At 42.5% G+C, this 20703-nt stretch overlaps 1 protein-coding gene and 4 non-coding genes across 5 annotated transcripts in view; 4 read left to right on the forward strand and 1 right to left on the reverse strand.

The window, feature by feature from the left end:
- Nucleotides 1-3574: 3574 nt before the first annotated feature.
- The window catches only part of eogt (EGF domain-specific O-linked N-acetylglucosamine (GlcNAc) transferase), a 62184-nt gene continuing 45055 nt past the window's right edge, over nt 3575-20703 (reverse strand). Inside the window, exons 12-16 of the mRNA XM_030375554.1 lie at nt 7255-7323; nt 6923-6984; nt 6534-6653; nt 6077-6179; nt 3575-5897 (exon numbers count right to left, since the gene is read on the reverse strand). Coding sequence (XP_030231414.1) covers nt 5751-5897; nt 6077-6179; nt 6534-6653; nt 6923-6984; nt 7255-7323 — 501 coding nt within the window. The 3' untranslated portion in view covers nt 3575-5750. The remainder of the gene's footprint in view (nt 5898-6076; nt 6180-6533; nt 6654-6922; nt 6985-7254; nt 7324-20703) is intronic.
- trnae-cuc (transfer RNA glutamic acid (anticodon CUC)) lies at nt 9905-9976 on the forward strand. Its single transcript has one exon. It is a non-coding gene; the product is annotated as a tRNA-Glu (tRNA).
- On the forward strand, nt 19204-19275 carry trnae-cuc (transfer RNA glutamic acid (anticodon CUC)). Its single transcript has one exon. It is a non-coding gene; the product is annotated as a tRNA-Glu (tRNA).
- On the forward strand, nt 19488-19559 carry trnae-cuc (transfer RNA glutamic acid (anticodon CUC)). The gene has a single exon. It is a non-coding gene; the product is annotated as a tRNA-Glu (tRNA).
- trnae-cuc (transfer RNA glutamic acid (anticodon CUC)) lies at nt 20285-20356 on the forward strand. Its single transcript has one exon. It is a non-coding gene; the product is annotated as a tRNA-Glu (tRNA).

Raw genomic sequence — 20703 nt, forward strand, 5'->3', positions numbered from 1 at the left:
GGTCGTGTCTCCCCCTCGTGCCAGCGCACCACCCAGGGGTAGGTGTTTCAACGAGACACCCCAAAGATATCGTTCCGCACAAAATGTAAAGTAAGATCGGGGGAAAAAATTGTATAAATCCCCCCAGGAGCGAAATATTAGCAATGTTCAGGCGAATGTTCCACGCAAGTTGGTCCGGTCCCCCTCGGTGTGTTGGGGGGGCCAGGGAGCCGACGATCAGGTCGCGGGAGGGATGCGAAAGTGACGCTGGTGGTGTGGTGCTGATGATAGTGGCGCTCCTCCCGCTCCTCCCGAGCACGGATCGATTTGACAGCAGAATGCAACGCGATCTGTCTTCCCCATCCCAACACGTGCTCAGCACCGCCCCGTTTGCATCTCTCAGCCGAACGGACGTACGGCACGGTGATGTCATAGTTTACAAGTTGTATGGGTGTGTGTGTGTGTGGGGGGGGGGGGGGGGGGGGGGGGGGGGCGGGCCAGAGGGGCTCTGCTATAATGAAGCCAACTACCGATGTAGGTGCTTTAAAGAGACGGGGGCGAATCGGGGGAGATTAACAACGACGCGTAGAACCAAGCGCCGGTTTTACAGCGTCCCGGGTCGTGCACCGGGAAAGGCCCTCAATACGGGGAGAGGCCCACCACACTGGGAGAGGCCCACCACACTTGGAGCTGGGGGCTGATTGAAAGACCAGATGCCTCGACTGGGGTGTGTGATCAAATCGACCGCACTCCAAATCGCACGGCAACTAGTCCATCTCGCTTCCACTATTCGATCGTATTCCAAATTTCAACGCCCTATTCTGCCCCAGCTGTTAACGCAGAGGTCTGACCCCCCCCCCATCCCAACTGAGATGTCAACAGAATGTAATCAACATCGCCTCATAGCCGTTACAGCTTTTCAATTATTCCGATCAGAGGACATTCTGTGAGGTGAGTGGATGGCCGTTCACTGCTGGTGCTTCTTCTAAAGTCATTAAAGACCTGAGTAGGGTCGATGGCAACCAACGACCCCGGGAGAGACGGACCATATAGCCAACTACAGAGGGGATTGTAAAACAGAGTCCAGGCCAATACATCATAACATCTAATATACTAAGCAGAATGTGGCAAGTTCACTGACGCCGACTGGTAATAATAGTGCAATGTTAATAAAAATATTCTGTTTTCATCTACTTGGGCGATCTAATTGAAACCAAATATGAACCTTTGAGGTCTTCTAAAAAAAATATGAATTAATTCAAGGAAGGCCTGTATATTTAACCATGAGAAGTCCTCACACCATATCAACTGAGCTGAATGTGTTTACAATCCATCCACTGACATGTGTGTCAGCATGGATGTGTCGGTATGGATGGCTTCTGCATGTGGATGGAAGATGCATTCCATGTCTGCTTGTCCCAAGGCTAGGCTTTGACTTTCTCTATTTACACAATTTTCAGCAACAGAACGTTTAGAAGAAAACCAACAGTAAACCAACTAGCCTACAGGGAGTGCAACGCTGCGCGGTGTGGGTCTAAATCACTAAAGTAAACAGCAAACATATTAATATTAACGCTGTTTTGGGCTGGAGCTAAAGATACATAAAGGCAGTCATGCATGTATGCCAAGAGGATTGCAGCTTAATGCTGAACGTGTAAAAAGGACTTCTTGACGTATTGTGTATCAGAGAACCGGGTAATAGGATACACCCCCCCACACACCCTCAACCCAGTACCCTTTCGAAGAAAACATAAGGAGAAATCTGGTCATAACTTGAGGAATACATCTACCCACTGAATCAATACTCCTGCAATATTCTTCCTAAGAGAGAAGAGGGTTTTTTTCTCGCAGGGCGCTTCGAAAAGTGGTCAAGAACATTTGGTTTGTTTTTTTAAATGAATGACGATGAATGAATGAACTAGGGTTCTGGAACAATAATCTATTTATTGCTGGAATAATGTAAGTATTGGAATGATAGACATGGTGGTCAATCAATGGTAAACTAGATTGGTATTTGATATGCACAAATAATCAGTAAAACACAAGCATCAATCACTGATAGGTCTGATTAGAAAGGAAATTGCAAAATGGCAGCCACCAATCAAAGCGTTATGCATCTCAGAAATAGTCATGGAAAGCAAAGCTCCAATTTAGTGACCTTGTCTTGTCGACCTATATAGGCCTACCGGATTCTTAACTGAACAACAGCATTCCCCTGCAGAGCTAAATGTGCAATGTTATAGCCTAGACCTAGCCAATTGCTTCAAATAATGCATCCCCAGCGACAAAGATTTAACAAATAAAACTAGCTAGTGCTTTGCTTTAGTGTCAAAGGTTCAAGGACAATTGGTGATGATGAGCCATTCTGACATAAGAAAACCAAACAATAACAACTCCAGTCCAGGTGCCACATCTCACCACACCTCACAACCTCAAATAACGGCTGCAGCAGAGAATGAAGTGGGTTTGCGAGTGAGCTGTGATTAACGTGCCAATCACACACGCCAATTAAGCCTGTGTGCCAAACGCACGCGCACAGTGTTGGGACACTTGAATCACAGGCGATGACCCCTTTTTACAGAGACATCATCGTGGGACAAACAGTTTGTACACAGCTCATAATGCTAATTATGAGTCTGCTGCTCTTACCAAGACACATGGTCCAAGGTCAATGTGTTGTTACCTTACCTTCATCCGTTCAGTCTACTACCTGTGCACTGGTAGGCCTACATAAAAGTAGCAGACAAATAAATAGTTCTACGTTAGACCTCTGTGAAAAGGTTCATTAAGCTGTAAGCTTGACTGCATAGTAAACAGAGCGGCTACATACTGATGCCTTATGCTTGCCTTGGCTGTCCATTTGGATTTCAAATGTTTCTATGTAGAAAAGTATGCATAGAAAACCGGTTCTGGCATCGATCTCAAGCTGCCACGAAGGTTAATGAGAGCAGACATCTTGGTTTCTCTGTTTTTGATCCCTTGCAAAGAGATTCTTCAATTCCTTACGAGGTCACCGGCAGTAACCCAAGGAGGATGCCCATAAATAGTGTCCATGCTAGACAGGCCTAATGTCTGTCAATACTCAGAAAGTTCAACCACAACATCCGCAAAGAGCAAGTACATGCCGAATAGAGATTGCTTTTTTCCTAAAACCAAAGAAATAGTGTGGTTTACGTATAATGTTTCAATGTCGATGTGGATGTGAATCTAAATTACCATGAGCTTCGGAACAACGTTGGAGCCACACGCTCGGTTTCAGGGAAAACGTCTTTCATATGTGGTACTGCACTGCCACCCAGTGGTAGAGGTGAGTTATTGTTTTCTAGAAAGACAGTCTTTTTGAGGTCGTTGTGATGCATCGTTACAACAGTAACAACTCAACAAACCCTCTAGCGCATTGCCCTAGCCCTTTCCTCAAACTTTAACTTTTACTAAAATAATGTAACTCCCCACAATCAAGTCAAGAAGTATCAGCAAGAATTATCCAGACAGAAGGTCTACTTTCCCCCTGCCAAGGTCAAAGAATGATTGATTAAATGTAAGTTAAATCAAATCCCTCACGCCTAATGTGAAGAAAAGAGACATGAATACTTGCTTCAGCACTTTTACGATATTTTATTCAAAATACTCCACGGCTGGTGAATATAAATTAGAAAGACTGTGTCAGACCCAAAGAACAAAAAAGGTATGACTCAACAGGGCCTCATTGATAAATATAAGATCAAGTAAAGGCTAAAAAGAAACAGAAGGAACGGCCCTCTTATCTCTCACTACAGCATATGAACGTTGCATCACACTGTTTACAATTTTACTTAGTTCCCTTTTGGACAAACATGCTCTTAAACAAACTCTTAGTCAATTGCAAACACCTTTGAAACTCATTATTTTCTGACATAAACTGACATGGTTGTTTTCTTATACATACACGTATTTCCTACATACATGTAGCTAAAAAGAGCTGAAGCTACATTTCAAGAGGTCAGAGATAGGAATTAACATGGTAGCACTCTGTAAGTCACCGCAAATGATTAGGTGTCTCAAATACTTTATGTTATCCAAAGACACATAGCCAATCTTGTCAACAGGGCAGGCTATTCAAATAGGATTCTTTATAAAATCAAACTCAAAGCAGAGTGACACTCTATCTCAAGCTACCGTTTTCTACATTACACATATGTTATTGCGCAGCTAGCTGCACCAAGGATTGGCAATATCTATTTGGTTTCTGATTCTGGTCATTTCTGGTTAGAAATATGACAGCAGCTGGGGCAGGTAATATATCATGTTATCAGTTTTGAACCGGTTTATACTGCCAAACTGCTTTTACATAGGAAGGAGTTCAATAGAAAATACAGCTATTTCCATTCATGATTGCTAATGGTGTAGAATATTTTAACTGTTTTTCACAGTAAGTGCATCAGAATAATATGATATCGTGAGGGTGAATCATTCCTGCAAAGACAACATTAAATAACATTTACAGTGACTATAACTTTCAAAGTATGATGCGTTGCCGAGCAAAGAAGGATGTTAGCGCAGCAAAAAAAAAAAAGAGTGCTAAGGTGCTCAAACATGTGCTGCTGTTAGTCAGCTGTGTGTGTTTTGGTGGAGGATTGGGGCCAGACATTATCATACTCATCATTTAAATGTCAAATCTGCCAGTGTTGACATGGTTACATTATATAGATAGAGGAATATTATGCACAAACGAGCGAACAGAAAATCTAGTATTTCAGGTTGTCTGTAGAGCTCATCAACGGGTGTTCATTTCCCATTCACGAATATCAACGATCACACACTTAACCCTGTTCCCCTTTGCATGCCATTCCTTTTTCTGATTTTTCTTTGCTCAGTATTTTTGGAAAGACATTTCCACAGCGATTTAACTTTGAAATAACTACACAAAGAGTTTCACAGTTCTGCTGGACATACGAGGCGAGTGCGGGCTGGATACGTCTTACTCTGAAACTCAGAATCCTGACTTGACAGCTCTGAGGAGCCACTGTATAGCCGCCGTGAAGGATCAGACGATGAGACGTGTGTGTGTGTGTGTGTGTGTGTGTGTGTGTGTGTGTGTGTGTGTGTGTGTGTGTGTGTGTGTGTGTGTATGCGAACAGCTGCTCATTAGCTCACTTTGTTAGTGGCTGTGCAAAATAAGGAGGACCAGAGCTAATGACGAAACATCTTACAGCGTCCAAATGCTTTCTCTTTCAGAGTCGAATGTCAGTTAAAATCCGTCCCCGCATCCTTCAAAACCCCGCCATCCTTCGACACATCCCCCATCCTCCCTCCCCGACTCCATCCTACCACTCCCTCATCCTCCCTCCCCATCCTCCTCCCCAATTTGATAATCCCTTAAGTTAATTATCAAGGATTAATAACTTTATCGATTTTCTGTCTATCTACTTTTTTCTGCCTAATACTTCAACAATTGTGCCACTAGGATCATTTGTTCATGGGTCATTATTAATTGAATATGTTTTTCTTGGCTGTTTGTCTCTCGAGAGCAAGCCCATGTAAGACTTCAGTTCAGACTCTGGTAACTTGTGATGTGCCATTGCTATAATGAATGTTCAAGACTTAATTATGAATCGGTTAACCTCATCGAAAACACACTGTGAGGTGCAGCCCTACTCAGGACGCTGCATCGATAAGAAAGATTATTGTGAATGCTGTCCCAGTCCAATGTGTGCTGTGTGTTTGTGTCCTGCGCTTTGGGCCTTTGTGAACTGGACACACTCCTCCGTGACGGGGGGGGGGTGGGGGCGAGTCTACAGTTCATCGCGCTGGGCTTGGGGCCGCCACTTGGGATGGTGCATTACGTAGGAGGTGGCCTCCAGCACCAGCCGCATGAACTCCTCCACCTGAAAGGAGTAGTTGGTGAACTTGGGGTGGGCTCCCAGGGTGGGGTGGTGACCCTGGGGAGGAACACAGAGACAGCAACCAAGCCAGCCAGGGTTAGTGTGCCATTATGAATCCTAAAGCACAGGTCCATCTGTCTGGCTGGGGGGGGGGCTGTGTGTGCATGTGTGTTTAGGGGTATGGGTAGTGAGAGGTGTTTGGAGGAATTGACGGGCGATAAGGGAGGTCCCCTAACCTTGTCTTGTGGGACCACTTTGCTCCTTTTCTGCCAAGTTACGTATCTGATGCCCCGCAGTCTAGCCAAATCTCTGTAGCAGCTCTCATCCTGACAATTATACCTGGAAGGGAAAGACACAGGCATGTTATCTCTCTCTATCTCTTAAACTACCTTTCTCTCCTTGCTTCAACTTTGTCTTTATCTCAGTGGTACAAATACACGCACGGACACAACAGCTGCTTCACACCTACACACGCACGCACGCACGCGCGCGCGCGCGCGCGCACGCACACACACACACACACACACACACACACACACACACACACACACACACACACACACATTCCGAAAGTATTCAGACACACAAACACACACATTCTGAAAAACACACACATTCAGAAACACACACACACACACAATCAGATTCGTTCCGCATACAGACAGACAAACAGATGGATGTGACAGGGCTCACAGCTCAAACGCAACAGCCCAATCAGGCAGGAAGAGGAGGTGTGTGAGGCCGGCTCCATGCATCCCTATGAAGACGTCAGAGTTGTGGGTGATCCTCAGCTGCTCCAGGAACAGAACGTCCCTAAACAGAGAGAGGTGGACAAGCCTAAATCACATGCCCTCACTGTTGAAACACCATGATTAGCCTATTCTATGCCATGAAAACCCATACAATACAACATTGTATTCCGAACCTCTAAAATCTATTCACGTTGACCAAAAATGGTTCATTGTTTTATTTTCAATAAATGTATAGGACATGTAGAGACAGGAGGAGTAGAATCCATTTGTCCATTATTCTGACATTGTTGATATGAATCCATTGCATACAACCAACCCCTTCAGACTCACTTGTATCTGTAGTCCACCACGTTAACCTCCAGTAATGCCACAGTCTTCAGGGCATTGACAAGCTTTAAGCACAACAAAGGGGTTAGCTGATGATGATTATGGACATAAATTAACATAAATCACAAGCTGTTTACAGTAAAACATGGTTTCCACACAGCTACTCCGAGCAGGTGGACAGAAGTGTGAAGAAGGGCCCATAAGTTGTGGATCAGGAGAGAGAAATGAAAGATTGAGCCAGGGCGTGCAAACAAGCTAGAGAAACAAGCTAGTGCGGAGGAGAAAGAAGGGTGGGGTACAAAGGAAGAAAGAAAGAGTCAAAGCAATAGTCCTACCTCAGCCTGGTTTATAATCCTTCTGTATTCTGTGCTGCGTGCCAGCAGAGTCACGCGGACGCGGCCCTCCTGGAGACAGCAACGTGGAAGACGATGATGGATCAAAGACATGAACCGGGTTTCAGGTATGAGGCATCATCACCGAATTGAGAAACCCATCAAAAGAGGCAAAACTGACCTCAGTGGACTCTTTCAGAAATGGTCATTTTAATTAAATCTCATTATCTGAAATTAAATTGGAATCATCTGTAATCACTAATTTATTTTTTACGCATCATTTTCTAAAGGGGACTAGGATAAGGTTGTAAAAGGAGCACAGGACATTATATACCGGTACTAAATATAATCCTCTACTGCCCCCTTGTGGAATTAATAGTTCTTTAATCATACAAAGAAACACCACAAGTTGTCAATATAGGTCAATAAAAAAATCTGGATTCGGCGCTCTCACCGCCGCGGCAAGGGTTTGATTCCCGGTTAGGGAGCACAATTTTATTAGTGATGTCCAAGCAATTCATTTACGAACCACTGTGTTAAGTGATATCAAAGTATGCAACGGCAAAGTGAACAACCAATAAAAGCCGAAATCCATGTTACCCTATTACTGCGAAATGTCAAGAATATGAAATAGATAACATAATTTAGCTGTTAAAAACCAGCCTTCTCAAAGTCATATTGTTATTTAAAACAACAGCTCCCTGGTGGTCTAGTGGTTAGGATTCGGCGCTCTCACCGCCGCGGCCCGGGTTCGATTCCCGGTTAGGGAATTCAAAAATGTAGGTGATGTCCAAGCAAAAGAAATACTAACCAATGTTTATAACCAATGTCGAAGAATTCAAGTATTCAATTTAGCTGTTAAAAACCAGCCATCTCAAAGTCACATGGTTAATTAACACTATAGCTCCCTGGTGGTCTAGTGGTTAGGATTCGGCGCTCTCACCGCCGCGGCCCGGGTTCGATTCCCGGTTAGGGAACACATTATTATTAGTGATGTCCAAGCAAATCATTTACAAACCACTGTGTTAAGTGATATCAAAGTATGCAACGGCAAAGTGAATAATCAATAAAAGCCGAAATCCATGTTACCCTATTTCTTCGAAATGTCAAGAATATGAAATAGATAACATAATTTAACTGTTAAAAACCAGCCTTCTCAAAGTCACATTGTTATTTAACACTAGAGCTCCCTGGTGGTCTAGTGGTTAAGATTTATCTCACCGCCGCGGCCCGGGTTCGATTCCCGGTTAGGGAACACAACATTATGGGTGAAGTCCAAGCTAATCAAAGACGAACAACTGTTATCAACCAATGTCCAAGTATTCAACGTCAAGTTGAATAACGAAAATAGCGAAAATAGGGAAATGTCAAGAATATGCACTAGATAACTTTATTTAGCTGTTAAAAACCAGTCTGCTCAAAGTCACATTGTTATTTAAAACAACAGCTCCCTGGTGGTCTAGTGGTTAGGATTCGGCGCTCTCACCGCCGCGGCCCGGGTTCGATTCCCGGTTAGGGAACACATTATTATTAGTGATGTCCAAGCAAATCATTTACAAACCACTGTGTTAAGTGATATCAAAGTATGCAACGGCAAAGTGAATAATCAATAAAAGCCGAAATCCATGTTACCCTATTTCTTCGAAATGTCAAGAATATGAAATAGATAACATAATTTAGCTGTTAAAAACCAGCCTTCTCAAAGTCACATTGTTATTTAAAACTACAGCTCCCTGGTGGTCTAGTGGTTAGGATTCGGTGCTCTCACCGCCGCGGCCCGGGTTCGATTCCCGGTTAGGGAACACAACATTATGGGTGAAGTCCAAGCTAATCAAAGACGAACAACTGTTATCAACCAATGTCCAAGTATTCAACGTCAAGTTGAATAACGAAAATTGCGAAAATAGCAAAACGTCAAGAATATGCACCAGATAACTTTATTTAGCTGTTAAAAACCAGTCTCCTCAAAGTCACATTGTTATTTAAAACAACAGCTCCCTGGTGGTCTAGTGGTTAGGATTCGGCGCTCTCACCGCCGCGGGCCGGGATCGATTCCCGGTTAGGGAACACAAAAATTTAGGTGATGTCCAAGCAAATGAAATACTAACCAATGTTTATAAAAACCAGCCTTCTCAAAGTCACATTGTTATTTAACACTACAGCTCCCTGGTGGTCTAGTGGTTAGGATTCGGTGCTCTCACCGCCGCGGCCCGGGTTCGATTCCCGGTTAGGGAACACAACATTATAGGTGAAGTCCAAGCTAATCAAAGACGAACCACTGTTATCAACCAGTGTCCAAGTATTCAACGTCAAGTTGAATAAGGAAAAAATGTAGGCAGCCATGTTTAATCTTTACAGCGAAATGTCAAGAATATGAAATAGATGATACAATTTAGCTGTTAAAAACCAGCCTTTTCAAAGTCACATTGTTATATAACACAACTGCTCCCTGGTGGTCTAGTGGTTAGGATTCAGCGCTCTCACCGCCGCGGCCGGGGTTCGATTCCCGGTTAGGGAATACAAAAATTTAGGTGATGTCCAAGCAAAAGAAATATTAACCAATGTTTATAACCAATGTCGAAGAATTCAAGTATACAATTTAGCTGTTAAAAACCAGCCTTCTCAAAGTCACATTGTTATTTAATACTAAAGCTCCCTGGTGGTCTAGTGGTTAGGATTCGGCGCTCTCACCGCCGTGGCCCGGGTTCGATTCCCGGTTAGGGAACACATTATTATTAGTGATGTCCAAGCAAATCATTTACAAACCACTGTGTTAAGTGATATCAAAGTATGCAACGGCAAAGTGAATAATCAATAAAAGCCGAAATCCATGTTACCCTATTTCTTCGAAATGTCAAGAATATGAAATAGATAACATAATTTAGCTGTTAAAAACCAGCCTTCTCAAAGTCACATTGTTTTTTAACACTACAGCTCCTTGGTGGTCTAGTGGTTAGGATTCGGCGCTCTCACCGCTGCGGCCCGGGTTCGATTCCCGGTTAGGGAACACAACATTATGGGTGAAGTCCAAGCTAATCAAAGACGAACAACTGTTATCAACCAATGTCCAAGTATTCAACGTCAAGTTGAATAACGAAAATAGCGATATGTCAAGAATATGCACTAGATAACTTTATTTAGCTGTTAAAAACCAGTATCCTCAAAGTCACATTGTTATTTAAAACAACAGCTCCCTGGTGGTCTAGTGGTTAGGATTCGGCGCTCTCACCGCCGCGGCCCGGGTTCGATTCCCGGTTAGGGAACACAACATTATAGGTGAAATCAAAGACGAACCACTGTTATCAACCAATGTCCAAGTATTCAACGTCAAGTTGAATAACGAAAATAGCGAAATGTCAAGAATATGCACTAGTTAACTTTATTTAGCTGTTAAAAACCAGTCTTCTCATAGTCACATTGTAATTTAAAAAAACAGCTCCCTGGTGGTCTAGTGGTTAGGATTCGGCGCTCTCACCGCCGCGGCCCGGGTTCGATTCCCGGTTAGGGAACACAAAAATTTAGGTGATGTCAAAGCAAATGAAATACTAACCAATGTTTATAACCAATGTCTAAGAATTCAAGCATTCAATTTAGCTGTTAAAAACCAGCCTTCTCAAAGTCACATTGTTATTTAACACTACAGCTCCCTGGTGGTCTAGTGGTTAGGATTCGGCGCTCTCACCGCCGCGGCCCGGGTTCGATTCCCGGTTAGGGAACACATTATTATTAGTGATGTCCAAGCAAATCATTTACAAACCACTGTGTTAAGTGATATCAAAGTATGCAACGGCAAAGTGAATAATCAATAAAAGCCGAAATCCATGTTACCCTATTTCTTCGAAATGTCAAGAATATGAAATAGATAACATAATTTAGCTGTTAAAAACCAGCCTACTCAAAGTCACATTGTTTTTTAACATTACAGCTCCTTGGTGGTCTAGTGGTTAGGATTCGGCGCTCTCACCGCTGCGGCCCGGGTTCGATTCCCGGTTAGGGAACACAACATTATGGGTGAAGTCCAAGCTAATCAAAGACGAACAACTGTTATCAACCAATGTCCAAGTATTCAACGTCAAGTTGAATAACGAAAAAAAGTAGACATCCATGTTAAACCTTTGCAGCGAAATGTCAAGAATGGGACGTTTTCAACATAATTTAGCTGTTAAAAAACCAGCCTTCTCAAAGTCACATTGTTTTTTAACACTACAGCTCCCTGGTGGTCTAGTGGTTAGGATTCGGCGCTCTCACCGCCGCGGCCCGGGTTCGATTCCCGGTTAGGGAACACAACATTGTAGGTGAAGTCCAAGCTAATCAAAGACGAACCACTGTTATCAACGTCAAGATATGAAAATGGCGAAATGTCAAGAATATGCACTATTTACCTTTATTTAGCTGTTAAAAACCAGTCTTCTCAAAGTCACATTGTTATTTAAAGCAACAGCTCCCTGGTGGTCTAGTGGTTAGGATTCGGCGCTCTCACCGCCGCGGCCCGGGTTCGATTCCCGGTTAGGGAACACATTATTATTAGTGATGTCCAAGCAAATCATTTACAAACCACTGTGTTAAGTGATATCAAAGTATGCAACGGCAAAGTGAATAATCAATAAAAGCCGAAATCCATGTTACCCTATCTCTTCGAAATGTCAAGAATATGAAATAGATAACATAATTTAGCTGTTAAAAACCAGCCTTCTCAAAGTCACATTGTTATTTAACACTACAGCTCCCTGGTGGTCTAGTGGTTAGGATTCGGCGCTCTCACCGCCGCGGCCGGGGTTCAATTCCCGGTTAGGGTACACAACATTATGGGTGAAGTCCAAGCTAATCAAAGACGAACCACTGTTATCAACCAGTGTCCAAGTATTCAACGTCAAGTTGAATAAGGAAAAAATGTAGGCAGCCATCTTTAATCTTTACAGCGAAATGTCAAGAATATGAAATAGATGATACAATTTAGCTGTTAAAAACCATCCTTTTCAAAGTCACATTGTTATATAACACAACTGCTCCCTGGTGGTCTAGTGGTTAGGATTCGGCGCTCTCACCGCCGCGGCCCGGGTTCGATTCCCGGTTAGGGAATACAAAAATGTAGGTGATGTCCAAGCAAAAGAAATACTAACCAATGTTTATAACCAATGTCGAAGAATTCAAGTATTCAATTTAGCTGTTAAAAACCAGCAATCTCAAAGTCACATTGTTATTTAACACTATAGCTCCCTGGTGGTCTAGTGGTTAGGATTCGGCGCTCTCACCGCCGCGGCCCGGGTTCGATTCCCGGTTAGGGAACACATTATTATTAGTGATGTCCAAGCAAATCATTTACAAACCACTGTGTTAAGTGATATCAAAGTATGCAACGGCAAAGTGAATAATCAATAAAAGCCGAAATCCATGTTACCCTATTTCTTCGAAATGTCAAGAATATGAAATAGATAACATAATTTAGCTGTTAAAAACCAGCCTTCTCAAAGTCACATTGTTATTTAACACTACAGCTCCCTGGTGGTCTAGTGGTTAGGATTTATCTCACCGCCGCGGCCCGGGTTCGATTCCCGGTTAGGGAACACAACATTATGGGTGAAGTCCAAGCTAATCAAAGACGAACAACTGTTATCAACCAATGTCCAAGTATTCAACGTCAAGTTGAATAACGAAAATAGCGAAAATAGCGAAATGTCAAGAATATGCACTAGATAACTTTATTTAGCTGTTAAAAACCAGTCTCCTCAAAGTCACATTGTTATTTAAAACAACAGCTCCCTGGTGGTCTAGTGGTTAGGATTCGGCGCTCTCACCGCCGCGGCCCGGGTTCGATTCCCGGTTAGGGAACACATTATTATTAGTGATGTCCAAGCAAATCATTTACAAACCACTGTGTTAAGTGATATCAAAGAATGCAACGGCAAAGTGAATAATCAATAAAAGCCGAAATCCATGTTACCCTATTTCTTCGAAATGTCAAGAATATGAAATAGATAACATAATTTAGCTGTTAAAAACCAGCCTTCTCAAAGTCACATTGTTATTTAACACTACAGCTCCCTGGTGGTCTAGTGGTTAGGATTCGGCGCTCTCACCGCCGCGGCCCGGGTTCGTCCTGGTTAGGGAACACAACATTATGGGTGAAGTCCAAGCTAATCAAAGACGAACAACTGTTATCAACCAATGTCCAAGTATTCAACGTCAAGTTGAATAGCGAAAATAGCGAAATGTCAAGAATATGCACTAGATAACTTTATTTAGCTGTTAAAAACCAGTCTCCTCAAAGTCACATTGTTATTTAAAACAACAGCTCCCTGGTGGTCTAATGGTTAGGATTCGGCGCTCTCACCGCCGCGGGCCGGGTTCGATTCCCGGTTAGGGAACACAACATTATAGGTGAAGTCCAAGCTAATCAAAGACGAACCACTGTTATCAACCAATGTCCAAGTATTCAACGTCAAGTTGAACAACGAAAATAGCGAAATGTCAAGAATATGCACTAGTTAACTTTATTTAGCTGTTAAAAATCAGTCTTCTCATAGTCACATTGTTATTTAAAACAACAGCTCCCTGGTGGTCTAGTGGTTAGGATTCGGCGCTCTCACCGCCGCGGCCCGGGTTCTATTCCCGGTTAGGGAACACAAAAATTTAGGTGATGTCCAAGCAAATGAAATACTAACCAATGTTTATAAAAACCAGCGTTCTCAAAGTCACATTGTTATTTAACACTACAGCTCCCTGGTGGTCTAGTGGTTAGGATTCGGCGCTCTCACCGCCGCGGCCCGGCTTCGATTCCCGGTTAGGGAACTCAACATTATAGGTGAAGTCCAAGCTAACCAAAGACGAACTACTGTTATCAACGTCAAGATATGAAAATAGCGAAATGTCAAGAATATGCACTAGTTAACTTTATTTAGCTGTTAAAAACCAGTCTTCTCAAAGTCACATTGTTATTTAAAACAACAGCTCCCTGGTGGTCTAGTGGTTAGGATTCGGAGCTCTCACCGCCGAGGCCCGGGTTCGATTCCCGGTTAGGGAATACAATAATTTAGGTGATGTCCAAGCAAAAGAAATACTAACCAATGTTTATAACCAATGTCGAAGAATTCAACGGCAAGGTGAAGAACAAAAAAAGTAGACATCCATGTTAAACCTTTACAGCGAAATGTCAAGAATATGACATTTTCAACATAATTTAGCTGTTAAAAACCAGCGTTCTTAAAGTCACATTGTTGGTTGTTACTACAGCTCCCTGGTGGTCTAGTGGTTAGGATTCGGCGCTCTCACCGCCGCGGCCCGGGTTCGATTCCCGGTTAGGGAACACCACATTATAGGTGATGTCCAAGCTAATCAAAGACGAACCACTGTTATCAACCAATGTCCAAGTATTCAACGGAAAGTTGAATAACGAAAAAAAGTATACATCCATGTTAAACCTTTGCAGCGAAATGTCAAGAATATGACACTTCCAACATAATTTAGCTGTTAAAAAACTTGCTTTCTGAATGTAACATTGTTTTTTGTGACTACAGTTCCCTGGTGGTCTAGTGGTTAGGATTCGGCGCTCTCACCGCCGCGGCCCGGGTTCGATTCCCGGTTAGGGAACACATTATTATTAGTGATGTCCAAGCAAATCATTTACAAACCACTGTGTTAAGTGATATCAAAGTATGCAACGGCAAAGTGAATAATCAATAAAAGCCGAAATCCATGTTACCCTATTTCTTCGAAATGTCAAGAATATGAAATAGATAACATAATTTAGCTGTTAAAAACCAGCCTTCTCAAAGTCACATTGTTTTTTAACACTACAGCTCCCTGGTGGTCTAGTGGTTAGGATTCGGCGCTCTCACCGCCGCGGGCCGGGTTCGATTCCCGGTTAGGGAACATAACATTATAGGTGAAGTCCAAGCTAATCAAAGACGAACCACTGTTATCAACGTCAAGATATGAAAATGGCGAAATGTCAAGAATATGCACTAGTTATCTTTATTTAGCTGTTAAAAACCAGTCTTCTCAAAGTCACATTGTTATTTAAAACAACAGCTCCCTGGTGGTCTAGTGGTTAGGATTCGGCGCTCTCACCGCCGCGGCCCGGGTTCGATTCCCGGTTAGGGAACACATTATTATTAGTGATGTCCAAGCAAATCATTTACAAACCACTGTGTTAAGTGATATCAAAGTATGCAACGGCAAAGTGAATAATCAATAAAAGCCGAAATCCATGTTACCCTATCTCTTCGAAATGTCAAGAATATGAAATAGATAACATAATTTAGCTGTTAAAAACCAGCCTTCTCAAAGTCACATTGTTATTTAACACTACAGCTCCCTGGTGGTCTAGTGGTTAGGATTCGGCGCTCTCACCGCCGTGGCCGGGGTTCGATTCCCGGTTAGGGTACACAACATTATGGGTGAAGTCCAAGCTAATCAAAGACGAACCACGGTTATCAACCAGTGTCCAAGTATTCAACGTCAAGTTGAATAAGGAAAAAATGTAGGCAGCCATGTTTAATCTTTACAGCGAAATGTCAAGAATATGAAATAGATGATACAATTTAGCTGTTAAAAACCAGCCTTTTCAATGTCACATTGTTATATAACACAACTGCTCCCTGGTGGTCTAGTGGTTAGGATTCGGCGCTCTCACCGTCGCGGCCCGGGTTCGATTCCCGGTTACGGAACACAACATTATAGGTGAAGTCCAAGTATTCAACGTCAAGTTGAATAATGAAAAAATGTAGGCAGCCATGATTAATCTTTACAGCGAAATGTCAAGAATATGTAATAGATGATATAATTTAGCTGTTAAAAACCAGCCTTTTCAAAGTCACATTGTTATGTAATAAAACTGCTCCCTGGTGGTCTAGTGGTTAGGATTCGGCGCTCTCACTGCCGCGGCCCGGGAACGATTCCCGGTTAGGGAATACAAAAATGTAGGTGATCTCCAAGCAAAAGAAATACTAACCAATGTTTATAACCAATGTCGAAGAATTCAAGTATTCAATTTAGCTGTTAAAAACCAGCCATCTCAAAGTCACATTGTTATTTAACACTATAGCTCCCTGGTGGTCTAGTGGTTAGGATTCGGCGCTCTCACCGCTGCGGCCCGGGTTCGATTCCCGGTTATGGAACACATTATTATTAGTGATGTCCAAGCAAATCATTTACAAACCACTGTGTTAAGTGATATCGAAGTATGCAACGGCAAAGTGAATAATCAATAAAAGCCGAAATCCATGTTACCCTATTTCTTCGAAATGTCAAGAATATGAAATAGATAACATAATTTAGCTGTTAAAAACCAGCCTTCTCAAAGTCACATTGTTTTTTAACACTACAGCTCCCTGGTGGTCTAGTGGTTAGGATTCGGCGCTCTCACCGCCGCGGCCCGGGTTCGATTCCCGGTGAGGGTACACAACATTATGGGTGAAGTCCAAGCTAATCAAAGACGAACAACTGTTATCAACCAATGTCCAAGTATTCAACGTCAAGTTGAATAACGAAAATAGTGAAAATAGCGAAATGTCAAGAATATGCACTTGATAACTTTATTTAGCTGTTAAAAACCAGTCTCCTCAAAGTCACATTGTTAATTAAAACAACAGCTCCCTGGTGGTCTAGTGGTTAGGATTCGGCGCTCTCACCGCCGCGGCCCGGGTTCGATTCCCGGTTAGGGAACACATTATTATTATTAGTGATGTCCAAGCAAATCATTTACAAACCACTGTGTTAAGTGATATCAAAGTATGCAACGGCAAAGTGAATAATCAATAAAAGCCGAAATCCATGTTACCCTATTTCTTCGAAATGTCAAGAATATGAAATAGATAACATAATTTAGCTGTTAAAAACCAGCCTTCTCAAAGTCACATTGTTTTTTAACACTACAGCTCCCTGGTGGTCTAGTGGTTAGGATTCGGCGCTCTCACCGCCGCGGGCCGGGTTCGATTCCCGGTTAGGGAACATAACATTATAGGTGAAGTCCAAGCTAATCAAAGACGAACCACTGTTATCAACGTCAAGATATGAAAATGGCGAAATGTCAAGAATATGCACTAGTTATCTTTATTTAGCTGTTAAAAACCAGTCTTCTCAAAGTCACATTGTTATTTAAAACAACAGCTCCCTGGTGGTCTAGTGGTTAGGATTCGGCGCTCTCACCGCCGCGGCCCGGGTTCGATTCCCGGTTAGGGAACACATTATTATTAGTGATGTCCAAGCAAATCATTTACAAACCACTGTGTTAAGTGATATCAAAGTATGCAACGGCAAAGTGAATAATCAATAAAAGCCGAAATCCATGTTACCCTATCTCTTCGAAATGTCAAGAATATGAAATAGATAACATAATTTAGCTGTTAAAAACCAGCCTTCTCAAAGTCACATTGTTATTTAACACTACAGCTCCCTGGTGGTCTAGTGGTTAGGATTCGGCGCTCTCACCGCCGCGGCCGGGGTTCGATTCCCGGTTAGGGTACACAACATTATGGGTGAAGTCCAAGCTAATCAAAGACGAACCACGGTTATCAACCAGTGTCCAAGTATTCAACGTCAAGTTGAATAAGGAAAAAATGTAGGCAGCCATGTTTAATCTTTACAGCGAAATGTCAAGAATATGAAATAGATGATACAATTTAGCTGTTAAAAACCAGCCTTTTCAATGTCACATTGTTATATAACACAACTGCTCCCTGGTGGTCTAGTGGTTAGGATTCGGCGCTCTCACCGTCGCGGCCCGGGTTCGATTCCCGGTTACGGAACACAACATTATAGGTGAAGTCCAAGTATTCAACGTCAAGTTGAATAATGAAAAAATGTAGGCAGCCATGATTAATCTTTACAGCGAAATGTCAAGAATATGTAATAGATGATATAATTTAGCTGTTAAAAACCAGCCTTTTCAAAGTCACATTGTTATGTAATAAAACTGCTCCCTGGTGGTCTAGTGGTTAGGATTCGGCGCTCTCACTGCCGCGGCCCGGGAACGATTCCCGGTTAGGGAATACAAAAATGTAGGTGATCTCCAAGCAAAAGAAATACTAACCAATGTTTATAACCAATGTCGAAGAATTCAAGTATTCAATTTAGCTGTTAAAAACCAGCCATCTCAAAGTCACATTGTTATTTAACACTATAGCTCCCTGGTGGTCTAGTGGTTAGGATTCGGCGCTCTCACCGCTGCGGCCCGGGTTCGATTCCCGGTTATGGAACACATTATTATTAGTGATGTCCAAGCAAATCATTTACAAACCACTGTGTTAAGTGATATCGAAGTATGCAACGGCAAAGTGAATAATCAATAAAAGCCGAAATCCATGTTACCCTATTTCTTCGAAATGTCAAGAATATGAAATAGATAACATAATTTAGCTGTTAAAAACCAGCCTTCTCAAAGTCACATTGTTTTTTAACACTACAGCTCCCTGGTGGTCTAGTGGTTAGGATTCGGCGCTCTCACCGCCGCGGCCCGGGTTCGATTCCCGGTGAGGGTACACAACATTATGGGTGAAGTCCAAGCTAATCAAAGACGAACAACTGTTATCAACCAATGTCCAAGTATTCAACGTCAAGTTGAATAACGAAAATAGTGAAAATAGCGAAATGTCAAGAATATGCACTTGATAACTTTATTTAGCTGTTAAAAACCAGTCTCCTCAAAGTCACATTGTTAATTAAAACAACAGCTCCCTGGTGGTCTAGTGGTTAGGATTCGGCGCTCTCACTGCCGCGGCCTGGGTTCGATTCCCGGTTAGGGAACACATTATTATTAGTGATGTCCAAGCAAATCATTTACAAACCACTGTGTTAAGTGATATCAAAGTATGCAACGGCAAAGTGAATAATCAATAAAAGCCGAAATCCATGTTACCCTATTACTGCGAAATGTCAAGAATATGAAATAGATGACATAATTTGGCTGTTAAAAACCAGCCTTCTCAAAGTCACATTGTTATTTAACACTACAGCTCCCTGGTGGTCTAGTGGTTAGGATTCGGCGCTCTCACCGCCGAGGCCCGGGTTCGATTCCCGGTTAGGGAACGCAACATTATGGGTGAAGTCCAAGCTAATCAAAGACGAACCACTGTTATCAACCAATGTCCAAGTATTCAACGGAAAGTTGAATAACGAAAAAAAGTAGACATCCATGTTAAACCTTTGCAGCGAAATGTCAAGAATGGGACGTTTTCAACATAATTTAGCTGTTAAAAAACCAGCCTTCTCAAAGTCACATTGTTTTTTAACACTACAGCTCCCTGGTGGTCTAGTGGTTAGGATTCGGCGCTCTCACCGCCGCGGCCCGGGTTCGATTCCCGGTTAGGGAACACAACATTGTAGGTGAAGTCCAAGCTAATCAAAGACGAACCACTGTTATCAACGTCAAGATATGAAAATGGCGAAATGTCAAGAATATGCACTATTTACCTTTATTTAGCTGTTAAAAACCAGTCTTCTCAAAGTCACATTGTTATTTAAAGCAACAGCTCCCTGGTGGTCTAGTGGTTAGGATTCGGCGCTCTCACAGCCGCGCCCCGGGTTCGATTCCCGGTTAGGGAACACATTATTATTAGTGATGTCCAAGCAAATCATTTACAAACCACTGTGTGAAGTGATATCAAAGTATGCAACGGCAAAGTGAATAATCAATAAAAGCCGAAATCCATGTTACCCTATCTCTTCGAAATGTCAAGAATATGAAATAGATAACATAATTTAGCTGTTAAAAACCAGCCTTCTCAAAGTCACATTGTTATTTAACACTACAGCTCCCTGGTGGTCTAGTGGTTAGGATTCGGCGCTCTCACCGCCGCGGCCGGGGTTCAATTCCCGGTTAGGGTACACAACATTATGGGTGAAGTCCAAGCTAATCAAAGACGAACCACTGTTATCAACCAGTGTCCAAGTATTCAACGTCAAGTTGAATAAGGAAAAAATGTAGGCAGCCATCTTTAATCTTTACAGCGAAATGTCAAGAATATGAAATAGATGATACAATTTAGCTGTTAAAAACCAGCATTTTCAAAGTCACATTGTTATGTAACACAACTGCTCCCTGGTGGTCTAGTGGTTAGGATTCGGCGCTCTCACCGCCGCGGCCCGGGTTCGATTCCCGGTTAGGGAATACAAAAATGTAGGTGATGTCCAAGCAAAAGAAATACTAACCAATGTTTATAACCAATGTCGAAGAATTCAAGTATTCAATTTAGCTGTTAAAAACCAGCAATCTCAAAGTCACATTGTTATTTAACACTATAGCTCCCTGGTGGTCTAGTGGTTAGGATTCGGCGCTCTCACCGCCGCGGCCCGGGTTCGATTCCCGGTAAGGGAACACATTATTATTAGTGATGTCCAAGCAAATCATTTACAAACCACTGTGTTAAGTGATATCAAAGTATGCAACGGCAAAGTGAATAATCAATAAAAGCCGAAATCCATGTTACCCTATTTCTTCGAAATGTCAAGAATATG

Source organism: Gadus morhua, chromosome 13 (genome assembly GCF_902167405.1).
Source record: "Gadus morhua chromosome 13, gadMor3.0, whole genome shotgun sequence".
Taxonomy (NCBI): domain Eukaryota; kingdom Metazoa; phylum Chordata; class Actinopteri; order Gadiformes; family Gadidae; genus Gadus; species Gadus morhua.